Consider the following 26291-nt stretch of genomic DNA (forward strand, 5'->3'; position numbering starts at 1 on the left):
TATTTTTCTGCTTATGGACTTCGAGATGGACCTCTTGGGTTTCTGATCAAAAGGGGGTAGGAGCTGACAATTCAGTTGCTATGAGTTAGCCAAGCATCTCAACGTGCACTGACGAAATTGTGAGGGCTCCCAATGTGCCTGTAGTCGAAAACAATGATGGGAATATAGTGTGTCTGGTACTTCTGTCAGCTGACTGCTTCACGTGTGGCATGCTGTGCGCACTGCAGTGAGCCGTGCCGAGTGTGCAGTTGTTGCGTGAGCATCCTCGCAGCTGTCTGCAGTTCGTGGTCTTGTGGCTAGCGTTGCTGTCTCTGGATCACGGGGTCCCAGGTTCGATTCCCGGCCGGGTTGGGGATTTTCCCTGCCCGGGGGCTGGGTGTGTTGTCCTCATCATTTCATCATCATCATCATTCGTCAGAGGCTCGATTGAATTGTGAAAAAAAATTGGACTGTGTCAAAATTGGGACTTTGTATGGGCACTGATGACCGAGCAGTTGAGTGCCCCACAAACCAAACATCATCGTCATCATCATCATCATCACCATCCCCACAGCTGTAGTCTCTTGCATTTGATTGGCTGATGCAAGGAGAGATGGCAACATGGCACGGGCGCACTGACTCACTAACGAGTGGCTTACAGAATTGATGGGCAGAGTGTCCGCACTGTTTGAGGCGTCTTGTCACGGATTGCGCAGCCCCTCCCGCCAGAGGTTCGAATCCTCCCTCGGGCATGGGTGTGTGTGTCGTTCTTAGCATAAGTTAGTTTAAGTAGGGTGTAAGTCTAGGGACTGATGACCTCAGCAGTTTGATCCCCTAGGAATTCACACACATTTGAACATTTTGTGCTTACGGGATTGCGCCGAGTCTCGATTGTGGTAATCCTACCGCACGGTGCAGTCGCCTACTGAACCGACTGGCAGGGCGGCTGAAGGATACAGAATAAGACTGTTGGGATCAGCTGTTGTGCGGGGTTTGGCGTCAGTCGTTACGCGGGGTGCACAAAGTCACTCTGGCGGTAGCGAGAGGAGTGATAAGATGGAATGGCGGAAGCAATACCCAATTATGTGGATTATAGCGGTAATGGTCAGCTCTGTGAAATAAATAGAAATCCTGCATGAAAGTTCTTGTTAGTGTGAAAGAGCTAGGGTAGATAGGAAATATAACTGTGATATTATTTGCTTGAATAATAAAAAGATGGTGTTTCAGTATTCCCCCTTTATCATAGTTAACAGTTCACATCAATGATAATTATTTGGAAGGAACTAAAAATTTTTGATCAGGATGTGGAAAGGATTTTTTTGACCGCAAAGGCTCGATGCAGCTCAACTTATGAATGGCCAAACGGAAACAGGCATTAGTTTCAGGAGTCGCCCAGCCTGAACGAGAGCAGAAGGGTATCAATTAAATAACATGGACAAACGTGGAAGTTTGTTTGTAAAATATAGAGTAAATGAAGAACAAGAAGAATTGATAGATAGCATACGACGACAGAGCGGTAATGGTGCTGGTAGTGAACACTTAGTTAAATGGCAGAAGAACGAGGGCTCTGGTAGACTCAAGAAGCCAGCTTTGTGCGATAGCCAACAATTTTTACAATGAGTTATTACTATCTGGAATAGAAATATCAAGTTTACCTGTAACTGATTTTAAAATTAAAAGAGCTGTTGGGGCGGCTAGAAAAACTATTTGCTGTCAAACAATGTTGGAAGTGAAAACGAGAGAAAAAAAACTTAATGCGTCGATGTTATGGTGCTGCTTGGATTACAAGAGAAATTTATTACTGAATGTGATTGGTTCATAGAGAAAAGAGCGGAAACTGACTAAAAAAAGAAGTGAATTGAGAATTGGAGAAAATGATGAAATGAAAAAAGGGAAGTTTTAAAGAACAGCATTAGAAGAAATTTTTCACAAATTTGTTGACTGGCTTTATGGAAAGTATATGAAAATGACGAAACATTGGCAAACAAATTCGAAGAAGATGAAGATCAAGCAGAATCCGAAGAACAAGGTGGACTCACTCCAGAAGAAGTATGATCGAAAATTAACAGCGTCGCAAGTCTGGAACCCAAAGAAGCGGAGAAATTAATTCATTTCATTTCACAATACAGAGAATTGTTTAGTATGACATCTGGCATCACAAATGGATCGCCATACAGACTTAAAATAAAGCTACATAAGCCGTGTTTTGTACACTCATATAAAGCACCACAAGCTCAAAAAGAAGATTCAAAAGAAGCTGTCATCAGGTGTAATCGAAAGAATCAGGAATCAATACAACATTGGTTGTTGCCAAGAAAAATGGAAAAATTTCGTCTAGTTTTGGATTTGCAGCAAGAGAATAAAATATTCGAGCCAGAACGAGCTAGACCTATAAATAAGGAAGAAATAGCCTATTTCAAAAATTCAAAGGGCCACAAATTTTCACATGTTTATGCTTGACATCTATCAGCAGGCTTTGCTTGATCCAAAATTAAGGCCGTTCACGACCTTTCTATACGAAGTCCTTGTTACCGGAATCGGATGTTTCTTTTGGGTTAAAAGTATCCGTTTCGACGTTCGTTCCGACATTGGACAGAGTGTTAGGAGGAAAGATATTCAAGAAAATTACAGTTTACGTCGATGATTTGCTAACTGCTAGCGAAAACTGGGAAGGACGTTTTGGGACTTAAAAAAGAAGCATTAAAAATCCGAGTTTGAAGGACAGGAAATTAACTTTCTGGATCTTGCAATCAACTCTTATGGTACAGACCAATTCAGCCACAGCCGGTCGGAGTGGCCGAGCGGTTCTGGGCGCTACAGTCTAGAACCGCGCGACCGCTACGGTCGCAGGTTCGAATCCTGTCTCGGGCATGGATGTGTATGATGTCCTTAGGTTAGTTAGATTTAAGTAGTTCTAAGTTCTAGGGGACTGATGACCTCAGAAGTTAAGTCCCATAGTGCTCAGACCAATTTGAACCAATTCAGACAAAGTGAGAAATACAAAGGAATTTCCAGTGCCGAAAAAAAGCTTAAAATTTTTTTCAGATCATGATGATTCTAATGACGATTCTTAAGTGACCAAGAACTGAACAGCGAAGTGCTGCAGGAACTGTTGAAGGAAAATAATGAATGGTCCTGTCAGAAGAATTCTGGAAAATTAAGGACGCCCTGGGTAATGCTCCAATATTGGTACAGACGAATCTACAAATAACATTCTACATGTCCTGCGATGCACTGGATTATGGATTGGGAATTTAGCTGTACCAGAAGGAAGAAGAAGTGGGGGGGGGGGGGAGAGAAGTGATAAAAACGACCACATTTGGAAGTCGGATGTTGAATGATGATGAGAGAATATATTCTGTGACGGAAAAGGAAGCGTTGACAGTAGTGTTTGGATGTGCAAAATATGAATACTAATTAGCTGGTCGAAAATCTACAGTAGTGACAGCCCATAGGGCACATTCCTTTATGTTGACAAGTAAACTAAGACATAGAAAACTGATCAGATAGACATTAACACTGCAGGAGTTTGGCATTGATAAGCGTATCTGGAAGTGAACAGGTGGTTCCAGATGCACTTTAGACACTACTTTTAGTAATGAATGAGGCTCCACATGAGACGAAAATAAGAAAGGTGGCATGTGTTTGATAGACGGGGTAGCTTACGAAGGTAATGTGAAGAAATTGGTCAAAAATATGGGAAAGAACAGAATGACGATGAAAAATTGGTTCTGATAAAAAAGAAGTTTCAGCAGTGCTAGTGAAGAAAAGAATTAACAAATTTTACTCTATAAGTGATAGAGTACTGTATCACCGGAGCAGTGAAGAAAGGGAAAAACGGAGACTCTGTATATGCGAACAAGGAATTAATGAGCTTATTAAATATACACATTGGAGATGTGATTTTGGCACCAAGAAATGCTTAGACAAATTCCAAAGAGATTGTTAGTTGCATGATAAGGAGAGATGCGTGAGGAAAACACTAAGGACTTGTGAAGTCGGCCAGAAGACTAGCCGGCAGTTGTGGCCGAGCAGTCCTAGGCGCTTCAGTCTGGAACCGCGCGACCGCTACGGTCGCAGGTTCGAATCCTGCCTCGGGCATGGATGTGTGTGATGTCCTTAGGTTAGTTAGGTTTAATGAGTTCTAAGTTCTAGGGGACTGATGAACTCAGATGTTAAGTCTCATAGTGATCAGAGCCATTTGAACCAAAAGACTAAAACATCAAGGGTGCAACACAAGGGGTGCAGCCATCCGGTATTACCGATAGAAATTAAAGAAAGGATGACCGAGAGTTGGCCGTGATGTCGATTAAAAGAACTTATGCCCATGTTGCAGTGGTCTCACGTGTAACATGTGATGTACCGTGCATTGCATTAGAAAATGTCATGGGAGAGTGGGGCTCAAATGGCGCAGGCGAGTTGTACGCGTACAACACTCCCTCTGTGCCAGCTGAAGTTATATACGAGACATTCGGGGAAGTGATCGTGCAAGTGATTTGCCTAACAAGCGACGAAGTTGTGAGCTGACGCCGTTCGAACGAGCTATGGTGCTCGGTGCTTGACAGATGGGAATTTCGATTTCGGCAGTGGCGCAGGAATTCGGCTTCATATGTTCAGCCGTGTCCAGGGCGTATCGTGAATGGTTGAATGACTGTGTCATAGTCCAAAACAGGCGAACTACCGGTCGTCCAGCCACACTCTATGACCGTGGCCGGCACATTTGAGACGGATCGTCAGTAGTGACAGAAGACAACAGTGCAGCAAATCATGACTGAGCTCGATGCAGGACGTGCTAGACACCTCTCCCAGCGGACAATCCGTAGGAACATGGGTTCCGTAAAGTATGAGAGCCAGCGCCGCACACAGGTGCCGCTGGGAACCCAGCGTCATCGGACGCAACGGCCTGCATTTGTCGCAGTCACCAGGGCTGGACGCTGTAACAATGACGTGACATTGTATGGTCAGACGAATCATGATTTAAACTACACCACACCGATGGGAGGCAGTTTGAGTGGTGCTGACCACATGTATAGCTGGATCCCACCTGTCAAGAACGTGTGATCCAAGGCGGTAGTGTCTGTGTTATGGTGTGTGGTGCATTTTCCTGACATAGAGTGGGTCCTCTAGTTCTTCTGGAAGGGACTTCGAATGGTCCGCAGTATGTTGAGCTGTTTGGAGACTGTTCCCACCCATTTTTGGCCTTCCAACACCCTGACGGTTCTGCAGTGTTTCAAGATGATAACGCGCTGCCACATCGCTCCCATTTCGACCAGGAATGGTTCCAACAGCCACCCCAGAGTCCAGATTTGGACTCCAAAGAGCATATTTTAGGTTTCATGGCACGTAGGCTCCGAGCTATGGATCCTGCACCCACGAAGAGAGCAGAATTGGCTGCCATTCTGCAAACGATTTGGTGTCAGCTGCTTCCAGACGAGTACCAGGACCTGTAGACTCACGTACAGCGCCTCTCACTGCAATCCTCAAGGTCAGGGGAGGCACCAAGCGATATTAGGTTCATACCTACGACAGTTTCTAAGTCCGTGTATATAAAGCCGCAAACCAAGTTAGAAATAATGTTATTATGTGGGCTGGTTACTCTGTGACGAGGCTGACCTGTGATGAGGACAGCACGCGATGGAAGGCGGTCCAATAGCTGCTGAGGCCTCAGCTTGGCCAGGGCGACGCCGAAAAGCCAGACCAGCAGTGACGCCAGCGCCACAACGCCCACCCACTGGCACAGTGTCGCCAGTGCTGCCAACATCCCTGCTACAAAAGGAAAAACCTGGTAACAAGGCCGCCTTCGCCATCTGCTGCGCTGAACAGCCAGCCGCTGGTACACAAAGCATGAATGCGCAACTGGTAAAAAAGAAAGCAATACATGGTATAGTATGAGCGTGAAGAGTAAAGTTTAGTGCGAAGAAACTGATTACATTTTGCGTTATTCAGGGAAACAACCACACCTCGATGCACTCGTATTAAGAATTAAATAGTGGACAGAGCTACTCATCAGATACTTTTTGTGGTGTACTGAGATACTGTACAAGAAGAGTTTGCGACAGTTGGTAACGAGAAGTACCTTGGACGTCCGTCCGCAGCAGGCACATCGCTGTGTGCAAACCAATCACGCTGCCCGCGAGAATCACGGCAGCGCCAGCAGGAAGTGAGACACGCGCTTAAGCAACCGCACACGAGCAGAAGTTGTGACATTCCGGCATTCTCGCCCGCCGCGCCAACATGTCTGGACGCCAGAAGGGAAGACGAGGAGAACAAGTTGCCGCAATCGTTAGCCTCCTGGGCCAAGCGCTTGGACTGGACAGCAAGCAGAAGAGGAAGAAACCTCTACAGTGCTTCCGCTGTCAGAAGTTGGGGCACTTCGCCGCGGATTGCACAGGAGTACTCGCGTGTTTGAAGTGTGCAAAGCCGCACCTCACTCGCGACTGTAAGAAGCCGAGGGAAGCCGCTGCAAAATGTTGCAATTGCGGCGGTTCCCACGCCGCCAATCACCGTGGCTGCAGTTACCTCAAGAGCCGTGGCCGCGGGAAGGAGCGGGACACACACCGACGGCGAACCACTGCGCAAGAAGAGGTGACAAGGAATCAAGAAGCGGTAATTTCTCTGCCCGCGCATCACGTCACTGGCACTTCTGCCGGTGCTGGCGCGAGTGGAGGGCTGTGCTGCTGCAATCCCAACAGCATTCACAAGATCGTCGACGCTGTCGCCAACGCAGTTGCTGCTTTCAAATCTGCCATGGCAGGTGAGAGGGCCGCACTCCGGGCCGAGGCGGACGAGGTACGCCTCCAGCTCGCGCAGCTTCGCGAGTTGCTGGCCTGTAAGACTCGCAAGGGGCGAGAAGTTACGACTGCCACCGTCTCCACGCAGACGGACGCTCTCCCGGCTCCTGTGGTAACGCAGGGCGCTGTGGGGGCGCCCACGGAGGTGGCGAATGAGACGTCTGCCCCCTCCTAGAAGGAGGAGGGCCAGCGGAATCAAGATTCCGAACCAGCTCCACCAGCAATACGAGATGACGTGACCAAGGGCCTCGAAACGCCCGCCCGCCCTTCCGAGGACAAGGCGGGACTGCCGCTGCTGGGAGATGAAGTCACAGCTGCTGCGCCAATCCGAGAACAGGACACAGAAGAGGCAGTCCACACGCCGCCAGCAGAGACAGAGATCACTGCGCCTGAACTGCTGAAGATGGTCGCAAAATCATTGCGTGACAAGACGTTCGCGCATCACAATACCCCGTACCCTTTTACCGCCTCCAGTGTTCCTAAACCACCTCTACCCCATAAGCCTTATGATTTCGGTTGGGCAATTGCAAATCTGTCCGCCATCATTCCTAAGAGGGACTTGGACCTTATAAACCGCTTCCCTATTTTTACCGATTATGACTGGCAGCGTATAATCGCTGCTATTCCGAGAGTTAAGCAGAAGAAGAACAAACATTCTTCTTCCTCTCGCCGCTAGTTTCCTAGCACTTCTTGTATTTTATCCTGTCGAGCTCAGACAAGTTTTAGCAAACCCATTTTTATCCCAGCCAATTTTATCTTTATACTTGTGGAGTAAATGTCAAATGACAACAGACTCCGATATTGTAGACCACCTCAGAGGAGGTTGTCCATACTAGAGAGCTGCAGGCAGGAGAAGTTGTGAGTTGCAAGTTGTGATTAAGTTAGAGTGTTGCTAGAGAGTTCCTGCCGAACGTTCATTGTGTCTTCAAGTCGTCAAGGCATCCACTAACATAGAAACGATGCCCGATGGATAGACAATGACTAGGCTTCAGCAGAAACAGAACAGCAAATGCAATTACCGTGTGTGGACAAAGAATGCCTGTGTAAAGATTTAAATGAGTACTGTTAGTTTGGAACTGTTCTTCGACTGGTATACTTAAGACAGAAGACTAATTTTCTTCCGACTTTAGTCCAGAAAACAATTTAATTTGTGTTCACGCACTATAGTCAACGCAATACAGATGGGCTAAAAGTGCATTCTACAATTGCTGTAACTACTGTTACCAAAGTTGAGCAGTATATTTTACTATTCACTATTCTGTGTTACTTTCATTGTGTATGTGCTGCCGTAGAATCCACGCACCCATCCTAACATGGCACGTTTATTAGTGTTTCTCAGTGGCAACGAGATTTTCATCAAAGTGGACGACCACAGCCCACAACACTTTTATGCAATACGTAGCTGTGTCCTGATGGCATTGTCGTAGTTGGCTTTCAGCCAAGACAGTGCGGACGGACTCAGCGCGCCGGGTAGCGCTCCACAGTATGCTTGTTTACCCGCTAGCGTGGGGTGCTGTGTCGTTGTACTCACATATTACTGTCTCGCCATGGCGTTATCGTATCGAAAAGCTACAAACTGTCGTTCAACGAATTGTACACAAGACCGAAGGTCCATGAGATAGAAGGATTTCTTCAAGACGAGAACCGCAAGAACTGATAGGCATCTTTTTGTCTACTGAATCCAGCACAGTATACTTCAAACTGATTGACGAAGCGGCCTGTAACAGAATCCTACAACGATCCAGCAACGGCTTCCGCTTCTGCCACGCTGACGGTTATGTAAGTTGGTCTGGCGGTGCATGTTGTACGCATCTTTGAACAAATATTCGAAGCTCCCGCCAACCTCATCATTGATGTGCTGCGGCCATATGGCACAGTTTTCAGCCCCACATGAGAGAAATAGAATGCTTTTGAAACACGGTACGCCAGGTATGTGTAGAACCTGAGAAGCACATTCCTTCATACGTTTTCGTTGGCGGATGCCACGTAATTGCTACATATGAAGGACAACCGTGGACCTGCTTGGGCTGCGACCAGGAAGGCCATGTCCGATCTGAGTGCATGCAGCGATGCCTCGTCCAGATGCCCCGTGTGGAATTTCCCCAGGGGTCCACAATGATCTGCCTCCTGCTAATATATGTGGAGGCGGCACTGCATGATGTGATGGATGATGCAAACTTGATACCACCTCAAGCCCTTACGAGTTCCGATGGTGACACAACACCGACGGCGACGCCGGTGCCACAGCCACTGCACAGTTTAGGGGTTGCATCCTCTGCACATCATGGCACCAGGATTACCTGGCCGCCGTCACTGTCAGGATAGGAAGCAGAGACTCCCAGTGCCGAAACCTGCCCTCTCTGGGTGTTGAGTCATTGACCCACAAGCAAAAGTCACCCAAGCGGCACAAGAAGAGATGATTGTCATCCTAAGAAGATCGACAGGGCGGGAATGTAATGCTGGAGGAAGGCAACGACACTGCCACAGCATCTGTCCTAATCCTCTTGGAGACTGGGCAGATGACATGGAGGTAGATGACATGTTGCACACATTGATAGCTCCTCCGACACCCATGGCCAGCACTAAGTTCAGAGGGAGACCATACAACACAATAATGCACGTCATGCAACTAAGCAGATGCATGGTATCTGACCCCGTCATGGGCTTGCACCCACACTTTATGTCCACCACATGAGATGTCTCAATCTTATCGCGTGGGAGCAGTGTCAATGGTATTCACTCCACCGTTAAGACCCGCGTGTTATACGACATGATAAGAGCAGCAGACGTGGACATTGTTCTGCCGCCCGTTGTAGACGAGCAGTTCTAGGCGCTTCAGTCTGGAACCGCGCGAACTTCACAGTTTCGAATCCTGCCTCGGGCATGGATGTGTATGATGTCCTTAGGTTAGTTAGATTTAAGTAGTTCTACGTTCTAGGGGACTGATGATCTGAGAAGTTAAGTCCTATAGTGCTCAGAGCCATATGACATTGTTCTTCTCTGTGAGGACCATTCACAGTTGCATTTATACCTTTATGGTTACACCGTCTACAGTATACAGTCAGGTGATGGAAGAGGAGGAACGGCCATCCTTCTCGGGATAGAAGTAATAGACATGACATACTTGTCAAATGCTCGAGGCATAGCACTCACATTTGGTGCGATCAGCATGATTAACTTCTATGCACCCTCAGGTACATCACACCTTGATGACAGTCACGTTTCTATTCGGAGCAGCTGTCGACGGTTTTGCTGGGAAACATGGACCATTACATTGTGGACAGCGATTTTAACAGTGTACTGCAGCCCAAGGCCCAGATACTGCAACACATCCCATGTCCGGCTCTGGTACATGACGTAGTGATCCATGACACATTGCTCTTACATCACGGGATCTATCATGGATAAACGCACTTTACTAGCCAATCTGCCAGTCGACTGGACTGGATGTACGTAAGGCGCAGCTTCCACCCAGAGACCAGTGATGCAGACATCTGGCCAACAGCCATCACATATCATGTCACATGTAGCTGCACTGTTATCCTACCCCACCAACTCACCTGATGCAGCAGAGGCCTATGGACGCTAAGTATTACCCTTCCTCTTGAGGAAGCACATTGGCAAGCAGTTGCTGACATGTGGCGCCATTGTTTCAGAATCCTGCCCACATATGCTCCCACGTCACTATGGTGGCTGGGATGAGTCAAACCTGCCTTCTGCAAGACCCTGATGGCATACAGATGTGACAGATCGAGCTATCACTTCACCTACGATGTACTTCATCACACTTTCTGTCAGAACGGATATAAACTCTTCACACGTTTGAAAAGAAAGGAATGACATGCTCCATTATCTTTTGTTTCCGTGAAGTACTACACTTTTAGTTAGAAGAAGACAGAATTCAGCTATTAGCTGTGGTGCCTTCAAGAAATTTACACAACATGTTGCCCCTAACCCATGCAGGTGATCCCTGTAAGATAAGCCTTGTATGGAAAAGTTACTTTCTCATATAATCTCCACGTGATTTATCCTCTATTTTTTAAAGTTAACACACATTTTCTGTGTCAGTACAATTTTCAAGAGAAGCTAATCGGGAATGACCGCTTTTCTGGTCATTAAATCTCTCATTAGGGTTTGATAACTGTGATGTTGCAGTAAACAATAAACATGGGTCACAAAGAAGCTATCGTTGCTTTGAGAGTATACTAAAAATAGTTTTTGTTGTTTGTCATCATTTCTCATCGTTCCGAGAAACAAATCTTTATTTAAGTACCACGGAAGGCCAGCGTATTGCCTGCATTAATTACGAAAATCGCAATTCATATTCTGTGCCACATGTGCTTGTTTAGCGATATGATTGTGAAGGAATTCGTTTATCGCCAAGTTGTTCGTAGGATGGTCAGAAACTGAATTACTGTCATCGTTCGCTTTATATGCGTCATTTACGTTTGTTTCAGCGTCGTAACCGTTGTTTCTAATGTCGGGAACGCCGTAAGGGAAGTACGTGAAATTCGTTGAAATTTGAAATTATGTTTTCTATTCCATAATGTACTTTGGACTTTGCTGAACATTTTGGTATGTAATATATTAAAATCAAAAAATTGTGAGGCCTTCAAATAATATTTCGAATGTTGACGTGTGACTCAAATTTTGCGGCTACGTATATGGCTCAAATGGCTCTGAGCACTATGGGACTTAACATCTGAGGTCATCAGTCCCCTAGAACTTAAAACTACTTAGACCTAACTAACCTAAGGACATCACACACATCCATGCCCGAGGCAGGATTCGAACCTGCGACCGCAGCGGTCGCGCGGTTCCAGACTGAAGCGCTTTTAACCGCGTGGCCACACTGGCCGGCGCTACGTATATACTGCCACAGTTGAGCAGTCATATTATGGGAACTACACGGTCTAGAAGACTGTGAATTACTTTGTTTTGTGCCTATGGCTACGTCTCAGAATTTCGAATTACGAATAAACAAATCAGTCCTTTGTTTCTGATACTAGTTTTCGCTGAAAGTAGTGTGATTATCGGCTATTTTTGTAGTAAGCTAACTTCTATTGCTTTTTTATACGTAAATAAAATGACTAAGGGTAAAAGTAACTTCAAGAAACGCAAATATGCAGGTAACAGATATGTGAGACCTGCATTTTCTTCAGAAGTACTTGAAAACACATGAGCTAGCAGTGAAGGAAACCACGATAATGTTTCTGAAGTGACCTCGTCCCCTAGTGCATTGAAAAGGAAAATAACTTTAGAAACGGGTGACTGTTGGAAAAGTAATGATAATATGGCAATAAAACCTATGTACAGATATCTGGCAACTCCTGAGTTATTAAAAAAGTGTTTACATTGGAAGACCCAGAATGTGAATGAGACCTTCAGTAATAATGTGTGGTGCGGTGTGCCTAAAAATGTATTTGTTGGCTTCATGGTGGGAACTATGAACGACTTGAGGTTTTGGAGAAGTTAGGGATAAGATTTGGACAGAACATAGCTAAAGGATTGATGGAACTGGATGAGCTTCGTGTACGTGAAACAGAGTTAGCTGCTCAGCAAACGACAAAAGAAGCAAGAAAGAAAAGGAGGAGGCAAGTACTGGACTGTTGTGACACTGAAGAAGACACAGACTATGGGCCAGGCCAATTCTAGTGCATAAAAGACGGAGAAATGTAAGTTTGTATAAGAATTTGTAATAAAAAAGCTTTAAACCTCAGTATCTCTGAACTACATTGTTTGCAGTAAATGACCCGTTTTCTAAAAAAGTACTGATGGTAGAGACATGAAATTTTCACATCATGCCAAGTGTGAGATTCAACACATATGGAACTAGAATAATGAAAATATCCTGAATCGTTTTGTTTTTATGTTCATTTATTTACAAAATTCTGTCAAAAAATTGATTGTCTGAAAAAAAAAGATAACATGCCCCACAATGTAATTTAGGTAATAATCGTAGTTCAGTGTATCTAGAAAGGTGCATTCAATATTTATGAAAAATTATAAGTTGGTGTCTTAAAACGTTTCCAAGATAATGGGTCACAAAATTCGATAATTGAACATTGGCAGCATAGGACTTACAACGTCCCCTTAACTCAGATAAGCCACACACTGAATTATTTTCGACTTTGTTCACCACAATACTACACACCATATTATAACACGCTAATGTTTTTAGACTCGATCTCGAACTGAAACCATGTGGCTGCCTTTGATTTTTAAATAGCACATCGGTGTTTGCACTCGTTCTCATAGTTTCATAGTTTCCTCTTTCTATACTGCCTTACCCACCGCGAGTTTCCGGTACCAAGGACCATTTGTTTATCTCTGACTGACACTCATTTTAATTAATACTAAAATATAAAACACACAATAAACACTAGACAATTGCAGTTTCAAAGTAAATAATTGTCACTCAAGTGGCTGGCTGATAGAATGACTGGCTATATTTTCTTTGAACTTGAAGTTTGAGTGGGCACTGCTCAAGATCGACATTACCTAATTGTATGAAAGTGCTAGTAGCGACTTTCATCACAAAGCTTTATTGTGAGCAACTCGATTTGTCTTCCTCACTTATACCATATGAGAAGGCACGACACTGAATAATGTGAACAATGGACACGTAATGTCATTACTAAAACAAACCCCGTCCGTTTTCCGTTGGCGGACCAGACCGCTCATGAAACATGAGCTGACTGTCGCCAGTGTTACTAATATCCACTTTATTGTGAGTTAAGTTCGCATTGAAACTTCCTGGCAGATTAAAACTGTGTGCCGGGCCGAGACTTGAACTCGGGACCTTTGCCTTTCGCGGGCAAGTGCTCTACCATCGGAGCTACCCAAGCACGACTCACGATCCATCCTCACAGCTTCAATTCTGCCAGTACCTCGTCTCCTATCTTCCAAACTTCACAGAAGGCTGCTAAAATGGCGGGAATCGAAGACGGCAACGCCTTCAGAACAAAGGAGATCTAAGCCCATGCCCTGCGCAGTTTTTGACCTTGAAGAAAGACATAAAACTTAAATCGCATTGCGCCCGATGTTTGAATGCCATGTGTCTAAAGTACACGAAGAATGTACGTGAAAAGTTTATGACAATGCACCCATAGCAACCAGTGACAGTGACTAGAGCCTTCGTAGAACCTCCGTATGAGTTGAAAGAATAAATGTTTGGTGATACGTTAATGACTTAAATCTGTAGTACAGAATGAAGAGTACCAAATTAAATAATTTCACAAAATGTTAGAAAATGGCAAATATTGTACATGCTTCAAAAAGTGATTTGATAGTTTATTAATGTAAAAAGTTACACTCATAAAATTATACGGTGACGCAGCGTTCTACAGAGACATTTATTCGGTAAGCATATTTGTATTAAGGATAAGATGTAAAGTTATATCGTTATAGTTGCTTTTATTTGGGGTGTCAGGAACACTACTCGCAAATACTAGCGTTATGAAAACAAGCGCGATCGCGTGAGGGAAAGAATTCGAATTTCCATAAATCCCTATTTCAAAAAATAATTATTCACGAAAACTATAGTTCAGTACATAAAAAAATAAAATGGCTCTGTAACGTATTACTATGTTTACGACGTTTCTCACTGAGCCATATACGTTATCTCGCATTTCTAGCTGCTTCTCTCACACAGTTAATGATAAAAATTCAGAAATTCAGGGTCGCCACCAGCCCAAGCCCCTCCTAACCATTTAGAAAAAAAGGAGCTGGAAAATTATTAGTTTAATTACTTTAATAGTTTAATTAAAAGTGTGGTGTCACCGCCAGACACCACACTTGCTAGGTGGTAGCTTTTAAATCGGCCGCGGTCCGGTAGTATACGTCGGACCCGCGTGTCGCCACTGTCAGTAATTGCAGACCGAGCGCCGCCACACGGCAGGTCTAGAGAGACGTACTAGCACTCGCCCCAGTTGTATAGCCGACTTATCGAGCAATGGTTCGCTGACAAATACGCTCTCATTTGCCGAGACGATAGTTAGCATAGCCTTCAGCTACGTCAATTGCTATGACCTAGCAAGGCGCCATTTATCCTTTGCTATGTATCTAATGAAGCATGAACCATCAGACCGATGTATTCCAATTATGGAATAAAGTATTACTTCAACTCCGTACTTTATTTGCTACATTAAATTACATTGACCTATTCCAGACCACACGCCATCCTGCGTGAGCTTAGCATGCATTTCGGCCTCCTGTAGATACAAGGTGTTGGCACTTCTGCCAACACTTCATATTGGCGACGAGTCTAAAAAGGGTCTTCTTATTTCAACTTGCTTAATTTACGTGTGTCATGGCTTCGCCACAATCTCCAGATGTACTGTCCGAATTTTATCGCTTGCAGAATCAGCAGACACAGGCCTTGCTGGATGCCCTTGGACTGCTCGTCCAGGGTCAACGTGCAACGCAAAACGATGCGGCCGCCGCCGCTTCATCGCTACCGCAGCCACCACACGCTGTTGCACCCCCTTTTCGGCCTTTCGATCCGGCGTTGGAAAGCTGGACGGAGTGGTCACACCAATTTGGATTTCATCTCGCCGCCTACAGAATTCAAGGTAACAAGCGGCAGCATCATCTCCTTTCTTGTGTAGGTGTGTCTACCTACCGTGTGATAGTGAAATTGTTTCCCCGACGCGACGTAGCAACTCTGTCCTACGAAGAAATTTTGTCTGCATTGGATGCCTATTTCAAAGAATCAGTCAATGTAGTTGCAAAAAGGTATACTTTCTTTCATACCAAACGTACGACCGGTCAGACTAATCGGGAGTGGGTTGCAACTTTGCAAGGCCTTACAAGGGATTGTGCTTTTGAGTGTGAATGTGGACTCCCTTATTCAGATACTATGGTGCGTGATGCAATTGCACAGAACGTTTCTGATGTTCGTATACGGGAACAGATATTGAAACTAGTCAATCCCTCCATTCAACAAGTGATAGACATATTGGATAGGCAAGACACACTTGACTTTGCTCAGGAATCATTTGAAACTTCGCCAGCTGTGTGTCAGATTAACCAGCCCGCCGGGCGCGCTGCACGGAACTGTAAACAGCCCTCGCGCACGTCTGCACAGCGATGCGTGCCGCGCAAGCACGCAAATGTAGTGAAATCATGCCCGCGGTGTGCTACTAGACATTCGCGTGAGAATTGCCCGTCACGCCAAGCTATTTGCTTTTTCTGTAATAAAAAAGGCCATGTTCAAAGTGTTTGCCAGAAAAAGCTCCGATCGGACACTCACAACTATTCCAGGCCCCTTGCTTCGCGCCGGAATCGAACCTAGAATACTCGGGCTCGTGACCTTTCGCCCATGGAAATTCGTGTAGTAAATGCCACTCCGCCCAGTGCTACTCTCTCTAACGGTGACTGTGTTCGTCCCACGAAAAGTGTGCGTCGACATCGACGGAAATCCCGTCAAGTCGCCAGTGCTTCTGTCCCAGAAACAGTTCACGTTACACGAGACAGTCGCTCTTGTCGTCAGCTGGACAAACTTTTTGTAGATTTGGACTTTAACGGAAACGTGATACCATTCCAGCTCGATACCGAAGCTGCAGTTTCACTAATCAATCACGACACGTACCAACAGCTGGGCAAACCTCCGTTGCGTGCCGCAAATGTTAAGCTACCAACATATTCAGGACAGCAGATACCTGTGTTAGGACAGTGCAGCCTTTTTGCAACATACAAGGGACAAACAAAACTTGTGTCATTTTATGCACTTTGTTCTTCTTCTGCAGTGAACTTGTTTGGTTTAGATTTATTTCAGTTGTTTAACTTGTCTATCGTAAATCAGGTCCTATCAGTGAACCAGACTGTGCCTTCCGCCAGTGTTTCTCGTCTATGTGAAGAGTTTGCCAACATTTTTGCACCGGGCCTTCGTTGCGCTGAGAACTATGAAGCACATTTGGAACTGAAAGTAAACGCGCAACCGAAATTTTTCAGAGCGCGCAATGTTCCCCACGCATTGCGTGATGAGGTCGCAAGAACATTAACCGATTTGGAATCACAGGGTGTCATTGAACGTGTGCAGGCTTCTCTCCCTTAGTAATTTTGCAAAAACCTTCAGGAAACTTGAGACTTTGTGTGGACTTCAAGGCCACAGTGAATCCACAACTAGTACTGCGACTTTTCCTTTACCCTGCCCGGAAGATCTTTTTGACAAACTGTGCCCGGGTAAATATTTTTCGAAGTTGGACCTAGCAGATGCGTACTTGCAGATACCGGTGGACGAAGAATCCCGGCGCGTCTTGGTGGTTAACACGCATCTTGGATTGTACCGATTCAAAAGACTGCCATTCGGGTGTGCATCCGCCCCTGCATTGTTTCAGCAATATCAACAAACTGTTTGTGCGTCGGTCCCTACTGCAGCAAACTATCTGGACGATTTTGTGATCTCCGGAAAGACGGCAGAAGAACATTTCGCCAACCTCCGAACATTATTTCAGGTCTTGCGACAAAATGGTCTTCGCTTGCGGAAGGACAAATGTGTGTTTTTTGCTCGTGATTTGCCATATCTGGGACATGTACTCAATGCCCAAGGCATACATCCCAGTCCAGAGCACCTTCGTGCCATACAAGACTTGCCTTCGCCGCAGAATTTGAAGCAGCTACAGAGTGTGCTGGGAAAAATCAACTATTACCATCGCTATATCCCCCATGCCTCTTCCATTTCAGCTCTGCTTCATCGCTTACGCCGTAAGGGTGTTCTGTTCGTCTGGACGACGGAATGCGAACGCGCCTTTCGCCAGTTGAAATCGGCGTTGCTTTCGAATACTTGCCTTACGCCATTCGATCCCCAGAAACCCCTTTTGTTGATAGTAGATGCATCAGATTTCGGGATTGGTGCTGTGCTTGCGCACAAAGATGGTTCGCATGATCGCCCTATTGCCTTTGCGTCCAAATTGCTCTCGTCTGCGAAACGCAATTATTCACAGATCGAGAAAGAAGCTTTGGCTCTCGTCTTTGGTCGTCACTTTACCATCATCCAGGCGACGTTGTATACTATCGCAACTATCGAGGTTCACGGCGTTGGCTCGCAGGGCGCATTCTTCGCTGCCTCGGCCGCGCGATGTATTTGGTTTTGGGGGCCTCTGGTGAGGTGCGTCGGCATCTCAATCAGCTGCGCCTCTGGCGTGGCCTGGGTTCTGCCGCTCCCCGTCTGCTTTCAGCGACGGTGCCGTCCGGTCAGCGCCCTGGGGACCCATCTACTGGCTCGCCTCATCCCCAGGTGTTACCGACGCTGCCTTCCATTTTGCCCCATGGCGACGCGCCGCCACCGCCGCCGCCGCCGCCGCCTTTTCTCTCGCCGGCGCCGAGCGCAGTGGACGCGTCGCTGCAACCGCCGGGCGCCTCCCTGGGTCACGCGCCGCCGACCGCTTCCCGTGACCAGTTGTCCTCCGCCATGGAACTCTTGCCCACTCCGGACCATCTGTCTGTCTTCGCCAGTCGGGTGCTCCGATTCGATGGAGGTCGACCCTTCGGCCCCTCCTGACTATCTACGGGCGCATACACCGCATGTTGGCGTGCACCCTGGACTAGGTTTTCAGGCGTTTCCTAGCTCCCCTCGGACTGAATGGCCGGGTGCGGGTGGCACCGCCTCGCCTGTTGTTAGGCTCCCCACCTCGTCGCATACGTCAACATGGGGTCCTCCCCACGGCGGGCGGAAGCCTTATAATACCACCGTTCGCCGATTTGCGGGGGAGGAATGTGGTGTCACCGCCAGACACCACACTTGCTAGGTGGTAGCTTTTAAATCGGCCGCGGTCCGGTAGTATACGTCGGACCCGCGTGTCGCCACTGTCAGTAATTGCAGACCGAGCGCCGCCACACGGCAGGTCTAGAGAGACGTACTAGCACTCGCCCCAGTTGTATAGCCGACTTAGCGAGCAATGGTTCACTGACAAATACGCTCTCATTTGCCGAGACGATAGTAAGCATAGCCTTCAGCTACGTCAATTGCTACGACCTAGCAAGGCGCCATTTATCCTTTGCTATGTATCTAATGAAGCATGAACCATCAGACCGATGTATTCCAATTATGGAATAAAGTATTACTTCAACTCCGTACTTTATTTGCTACATTAAATTACATTGACCTATTCCAGACCTCACGCCATCCTGCGTGAGCTTAGCGTGCATTTCGGCCTCCTGTACATACAAGGTGTTGGCACTTCTGCCAACACTTCAAAAAGTACGCATATTTCTTTAAGCAACCAGATAAATAGCATTCCATGTCGTGCATGAAGCAACTTAATTAATTCAGGTTTGGAAATAGGAGTGAGGCGGTAAGATCGACACCAAAGAATTTATCTTCCACGTAGATTATTTACTGTAACTATATATTTGGTTGCACTTCTTAACTACACATAACTGGTGCCTGACTAGAAATATTTAAGTAAGAATTAGTGAGAATGAAACAGAGCACAATTTAACAACAGCAAGAAGAAACACAGAAGACGGGGGTGGGAGACAGTTATACTATCATCTCCTTTACAGTGATACCATAAAAATATCTCAGTGAGATTTGCATTACGATTCTACGCATGCACTATTCTGGACAGAGGTTTAATCAATACACAAGGCTGTGCGATAATTATTTAACATACTAACAGCGTCTGCTGCTTGCAAACGTCCGAACTAGAGCATGTGGTGCATTCTGACTCAAACTGTTGTGCTGCTTTGTAGAAAGCGCACGAAAGAACAGATATTCTTGCAGAAATTGTAGCTCATTAAACAAGCAAACTGTTAAAATAAAGCCTATTGCGGTGCCGTGGTGGAGCAGAAACGGTCATTGATTACCAAACACGTGGCACAAAATCGACACACAAAGACAAAAGCAATTTCCACAAAATATAAGATTAAAAATCATTAAACAAATAACTCGCTTCATACGCTTCAGTTAAGCTGAAGTTCTTAAGTATTTCACCAGTTAAACATAACGAAGTCCTAACTCAACCTGATTCCTATTACCTGAAACCCCCCTTAAGAGCTACGATCCGTACTCACCAAGCGTTCACCGATGAGTGCCCCTTTCTCTTTTGAGATTACCTAGCTCCCCGTGTAGCGAAAGCTACCAGAGGGGTAGCCCTCCGTCACCAACCTCACACACAAAAACAGCCTTCGACTAAGATGGGTAAACCTCTCTGCTCAGGTATTGGAAACCTAAGTTGGTCATTCTGTGCTCTCTTTCGAACGAGAAGCAACATCGTCTGCTCCCAGCAGACGATGACCAACCCAGCGTTACCCACAAAACAAAACCGAAACCCCACATTAAAACACACATATAGTAATCAATAGGCCTTATTTCAGTGCTCAGTCTTTCTGGAAGAGTTCATGAATTGAGCTAAAATCGGGTAGTAAAGTGAATAAGTTGTACCAAATTCGACAAGCGTCTTATAAAACGACTTCACAGAGACGTTTCAGCTCTCTGAGAGACCACCCCATAGTAACTGTGTTACAACTTTCGTCTATGGTTCTTCGTGGTTAACCACTATACCACCCAGCTGGGTTTGAAATCAGAGACATGAAAATAGATTTCTTGCCGCGAATTCACCTACACTTATTATAAAAATGGATGTACGTTCATGTGTGTGTGTCCCACATATCACGCTAAACCACTGTACCGATTTCAACCAAATATGGTACGCGTGTGCCACATTGCCAAGCATCAATCGCTGTAGGGGTAAGAGCCACCTACTTTAGTCCAGAAGATATGTTGTTGTAAACACTGAGATGCAGAAAAACTGCCGCATTATACACTGAGATGAGAAATGTCATGGGGTACCTCCTAATATCGTGTCGAACTCGTCGTTCGTTTATCGTGTCGTTTTGCTCGGCGTAGTGCAGCATGGTCCCAGCAAGTCGTTGGAAGTCCCATGCAAAAATACTGAGCCAGGCTGCCTCTGTAGCAGTCCAAAATTGCGAAAGTGTACCTGATGCAGGATTTTGTGTACCAACTGATCTCTCAACTATGTTTCATAAGTGTTCCATGGAATTCTTCTTGTTGGGCGAATCATTCGCCTGAATTGTCCAGAACGAGCTTCAAACAAATCGTGAACAATTATGACCCAATGACATGGGAAATCGTTGTTTGGGGACGTGAAGTCCATGAATGGATGCAAATGTACTCGCGTCGGCCGTCTGCTGCCATAGCCTATAAACGCCACATTTTGCCACACTGTCCAATCCTCTCCCACCCCCGCCCGCTGCCGCGCCTGTATTCCCATGTCCCGTCTGGTCTCCATCTCTCCACCCTCCTTACCCTCTCCCAAGGTGGCTTCCGCCAGCTCCCCCTCCCTGATGATGTCCTCCTCCCCTGCATCTACCCCTCCTATCAACTTTGACCCTGCCCCACCCCCCACTTCCGGTGTCCTTTCCTTTAGGCACCCTCCCTCCCTTCTCTTCCCTTCCCTTCTCTTTCCTTTTCCCCCGTCCCCTCCCTCCACCCCTCTTCCCCCGGCTTCCCCATCCCCTTCCTCTCTCCCCCCTCTCTCCCCTGCCCGTGGCGTCTCTGCTCTCCCCTCTCGCTCTCCCACTCCCCTCCTCCTCCTCCTCTCTTGGCAGGTCCCTGGACTCGCACACGCATAGTGAACATTCGCGCGCCGGAGATCATCGCCCTCGGTTTAGTGTCTGTGCCGTCGTGTTTGTGAATCAGTGTTTTTCGCCGCCCACGCTCCTTCGTTCACATGCGTCGTCTAACTCGTCAGTGTTTGTGCACAGTGCCGACAGTTTTCTTGTTTGTTTCGTCGAGTGTGAACGGCTTCATGTTTTTTAATTATTATTGTATCTACTGTTTTTTAACCACCAGTCTGTTACTTTTCTGTCTCCCTTTCTCTTTTATTGTACTGTTTATGGCTGAAGAGCGGAGTAAACTTGTCCGCTGCCAGCCCACCTTGTATGAGGTGCTAAAATTACAATAAAGATAATAAAAAAAACCGCACTGTCCGTGACATGGCGCCTAAAACTGCGCGGCCACTCCGCACTGCTACCGCTAACAAAACAATAACTTTTTTCCTTGAATGTTAGCTAAATCATTTTTTGTCATTCGCCACATTTTTCGTAATCGAAAATGTAGTTAAATGCCAAAATTTGGGAGGATTTTTCACTGATATCCAGTCTCATTCAGAGGTAATGATGCCAGAAGAACTTGTAATCAATGATCTATAGAATCCACATAGTTTGATCCGACAGCCTTGCAACCACGATTCGTTTTCATATATTCTTTCGTTTGTAATTTTGCTTCCCTTACTTTTTTTGTAGCTGAATTCGTCGTAAGTCCCACAATGATTTCTACGGTTATTTCACGCAGTGTTGCTTGTCTGTTAGCTCTGACAACTCTACGTACACACCATTGCTCTCGGTCGTTAAGTGAAGGCCGTAGGCCACTGCGTTGTCAGTGACTAAAGGTAACGCCTGACATTTGGTAGTATCAGCACGCTCTTGACACTATAGATCTTAGAATATTGTATTCCCTAACGCCTAACAATTTCCGGAATGGAAAGTTTCGTGCGTCGAACCCCAACTACCATGCCACGTTCAAAGTCTGTTAATTCCTGTCGTGCAGCCATAATCATGATGTACACCTGTTCACAATAAACGTCTGAGTAAAAATGACAGCTCTGCGAAAGGACTAACTTGTGTACGCGGTACGACCGCCATCTGTATACACTACTGACCATTAAAATTGCGACACCAAGAAGAAATTAAGATGATAAACGGGTATTCATTGGACAAATATATTATAGAGAACTGACATGTGATTACATTTTCACACAGTTTGGGTGCATAGATCCTGAGAAATCAGTACCCAGAAGAACCACCTCTGGCCGTAATAACGGAATTGATACGCCTGGGCATTGAGTCAAATAGAGCTTGGATGGAGTGTACAGGTACAGCTGCCCATGCAGCATCAACACGATACCACAGTTCATCAAGAGTAGTGACTGGCGTATTGTGACGAGCCAGTTGCTCGGCCACCATTGACCAGACGTTTTCAATTGGCGAGAGATCTGGAGAATGTGCTGGCCAGGACAGCAGTCGAACATTTTCTGTATCCAGAAAGGCCCACACAGGACCTGCAACATGAGGTCGTGCATTATCCTGCTGAAATGTAGGATTTCGCAGGGATCGGATGATGGGTAGAGCAACGGGTCGTAACACATCTGAAATGTAACGTCCACTGTTCAAAGTGCCGTCAATGCGAACAAGAGGTGACCGAGACGTGTAACCAATGGCACCCCATACCATCACGTCGGGTGACACGCCAGTATGGCGATAACGAATACACGCTTCCAATGTGCGTTCACCGGGATGTCGCAAGACACGGATGCGACCATCATGATGTTGTAAACAGAACCTGGATTCATCCGAAAAAATGACGTTTTGCTTTTCGTGCACCCAGGTTCGTCGTTGAGTACACCATCGCACGCGCTCCTGTCTGTGATGCAGCGTCAAAGGTAACCGCAACCATGGTCTCAGAGCTGATAGTCCGTGCTGCTGCAAACGTCGTCGAACTATTCGTGCATATGGTTGTTGTCTTGCAAACGTCCCCATCTGTTGACTCAGGAATCGAGACGTGGCTGCACGATCCGTTACAGCCATGCGGATATGATGCCTATCATCTCGATTGAGCCCGCATCTCGTGGTCGTGCGGTAGCGTTCTCGCTTCCCACGCCCGGGTTCCCGGGTTCGATTCCCGGCGGGGTCAGGAATTTTCTCTGCCTCGTGATGGCTGGGTGTTGTGTGCTGTCCTTAGGTTAGTTAGGTTTAAGTAGTTCTAAGTTCTAGGGGACTTATGACCACAGCAGTTGAGTCCCATAGTGCTCAGAGCCATTTGAACGATCTCGATTGATAGTAGTGATACGAGGCCGTTGGGATCCAGCACGGCGTTCCGTATTACCCCCCTGATCCCACCGATTCTATATTCTGCTAACAGTCATTGGATCTCGACTAACGCGAGCAGCAGTGTCGCGATACGATAAACCGCAATCGCGATAGGCTACAATCCGACCTTTATCAAAGTCGCAAACGTGATGGTACGCATTTCTCCTCCTTACACGAGGCATCACAACAACGTTTCACCAGGCAACGCCGGTCAGCTGCTGTTTGTGTATGAGAAATCGGTTGGAAACTTTCCTCATGTCAGCACGTTGTAGGTGTCGCCACCGGCGCCAACCTTGTGTAAATGCTCTGAAAAGCTAATCGTTTGCATATCACAGCATCTTCTTCCTGTCGGTTAAATTTCGCGTCTGTAGCACGTCATCTCGTGGTGTGGCAATTTTAATGGCCAGTAGTGTGTGTGCATACCGCTGTCCAAAAACTTTTGTCACCTCACTGTATTTTACGTTAAATGTTCTGTGCTACTAATCCACATATGCCGCTAAAGACAACTACAAAGTTATGTCATTGAACCACTCAAAGTTCAGGAGATAAGACATCACAAACACAGAGGTATTTGAAAAACTGCTGCACTGTGCATGACGTTTAAATTTATAGGTTCTTTCATACTATTTCTATTCACAATACATTTTGTAGACAGTATCCACATATACCGCTGAAAGTATCTACAAAATTATATCAATGTATGACACACAGCTCAGAAGGTATGACATCGTATGCACTGGGAGGCCTGGAAAATTGCCGCATCAAGCATAGCGTTTGAAGTTATAACTTCTTTGCTACCAGCTCTATTCGAAGCATATTTCGCAGGCAATGTATACATATCCCGCTGAATGTACTTTCATTACGACACATAGTTCAAAAGATATGCCGCGTGGTCTTAGACGTCTTGTTACGGTCCGCCCGGTTCCCCCCTTCGGAGGTTCGAGTCCTCCCTCGTGCATGGATGTGTGTGTCGTCCTTAGCGTAAGATAGTTTAAGTTAGATTAAGTATCGTGTAAGCTTAGGGACCGATGACCCCAGCAGTTTGGTTCCATAAGACCTTACCACAAATTTCCATATTTTTCAAAAGATATGACGACATAAACACTAAGATGCGCGAAAAAATACCACGTGAAGTTTTGATAAGTATAGTCTTTACTACTACGTCACTCCTTTAGTCGGTAAGGAAATCCTGGCAGCGCTTTACGATAGCTTTCAATTGTCAAGCGAGAACGTCTGTATTGCTATGAAGAGCCGTTGCCATAGAGACGTTTACAAAATCGTGTTACAGACACGCGAGGCAGCTGCGTACAGCGTACAGAAACTATGCTGGTTCATCTCACACCGAGTCTACTCTAGGAGTACATACAAGGTTTCGTTTCTAATAGGAAATTGGTAAAATGAATACCCGGCCAATGTCGGGTTTGTCAGCTAATAGATTATAATCAAATGCTACATAGAAATAAGCATTAATCGTACCTTTGCTGAAATCAAGGAAACCACGGTAAGCAACGGATTCCCGGTTAGGCAGGTTAACGATGCGTTAGCGTGAACTCTGTCCTTCGCCGCTGTTAGCCGTTCGAAGGACGAAGACGAACTTAAAAGTCAGCTGCGTCGCTCTCATCGTGGCCAGAAACTTTTTGAGATTACGTAACCAGAGATAAGCTGCCACCATTCACCGACTGGACTTGATAGTGAGTGTGCTCAGCGTTTTCGTGAGAAAGGATGGCTCATTTAGTGAGATGAAATACTACTGGCATTAAATACCCTAGACAAATATTCACAAATATTGAACCTTGAAATGGTATTCAAAAACCATGACAGCTATGTTTCAGGTACGTTTATTAACCGGTTTCGTTATAAATGAACGTCTTGAAGTGACACCGAAACCTAATCAACACTCTTCGCAACTAATTTCTCACAAAGCGGTAGGTACGTGGCGGTATCATGAGTCAAAATCAACGTGTTGCTTAGATGCACTCAGGTTTGCGCGGGTGGATAGTAGATCGCAAATAATGGAAACAAAGGTTGTGGAATGTACAATCCTGCATGTTGTCTGCCTGAGGAAATAATGGTTAATTATGTCGAAGATGTGGCGATTACGAAAGCAGTAAACTATTGTAGCTCTTGCACACGGTGAAATATGGTGATACTATGCAATTTTCTATGCGTACTGAGGAGCAATTAGAACAAAAGCCTGTTACCTTTAATATTGGCGTAAATACCAAGTTACTAAAAAATACATAAGAAAGTAGAATACATTTTGTGGGTAGCAGATGTGACGGGACAAAAGTTTTTGGGTGTCGTCATGGGCTTTGATTCGCTTCGACATATGAACTTAGCTGCTGGCAAGAATTAAATACGTTATAAATGTATAGGGCTATTACAAATGATTGAAGCGATTTCATAAATTCACTGTAGCTCCATTCATTGACATATGGTCACGACACACTACAGATACGTAGAAAAACTCATAAAGTTTTGTTCGGCTGAAGCCGCGCTTCAGGTTTCTGCCGTCAGAGCGCTCGAGAGCGCAGTGAGACAAAATGGCGACAGGAGCCGAGAAAGCGTATGTCGTGCTTGAAATGCACTCACATCAGTCAGTCATAACAGTGCAACGACACTTCAGGA

General features: G+C 45.9%; 1 protein-coding gene across 1 annotated transcript in view; it reads right to left on the bottom strand.

Moving 5' to 3' along the window:
* Positions 1–25249, bottom strand: part of LOC126170472 (11-beta-hydroxysteroid dehydrogenase type 2-like) — a gene marked incomplete at its 3' end in the record, with an annotated part of 61888 nt that extends 36639 nt beyond the window's left edge. The window contains exons 1-2 of the mRNA XM_049920731.1: positions 25140–25249; positions 5593–5745 (exon numbers count right to left, since the gene is read on the bottom strand). Of these exons, the coding sequence (XP_049776688.1) occupies positions 5593–5740 (148 nt within the window). The remainder of the gene's footprint in view (positions 1–5592; positions 5746–25139) is intronic.
* Between the last annotated feature and the right edge of the window lie 1042 nt (positions 25250–26291).

Source organism: Schistocerca cancellata, chromosome 1, assembly GCF_023864275.1.
Source record: "Schistocerca cancellata isolate TAMUIC-IGC-003103 chromosome 1, iqSchCanc2.1, whole genome shotgun sequence".
NCBI lineage: Eukaryota > Metazoa > Arthropoda > Insecta > Orthoptera > Acrididae > Schistocerca > Schistocerca cancellata.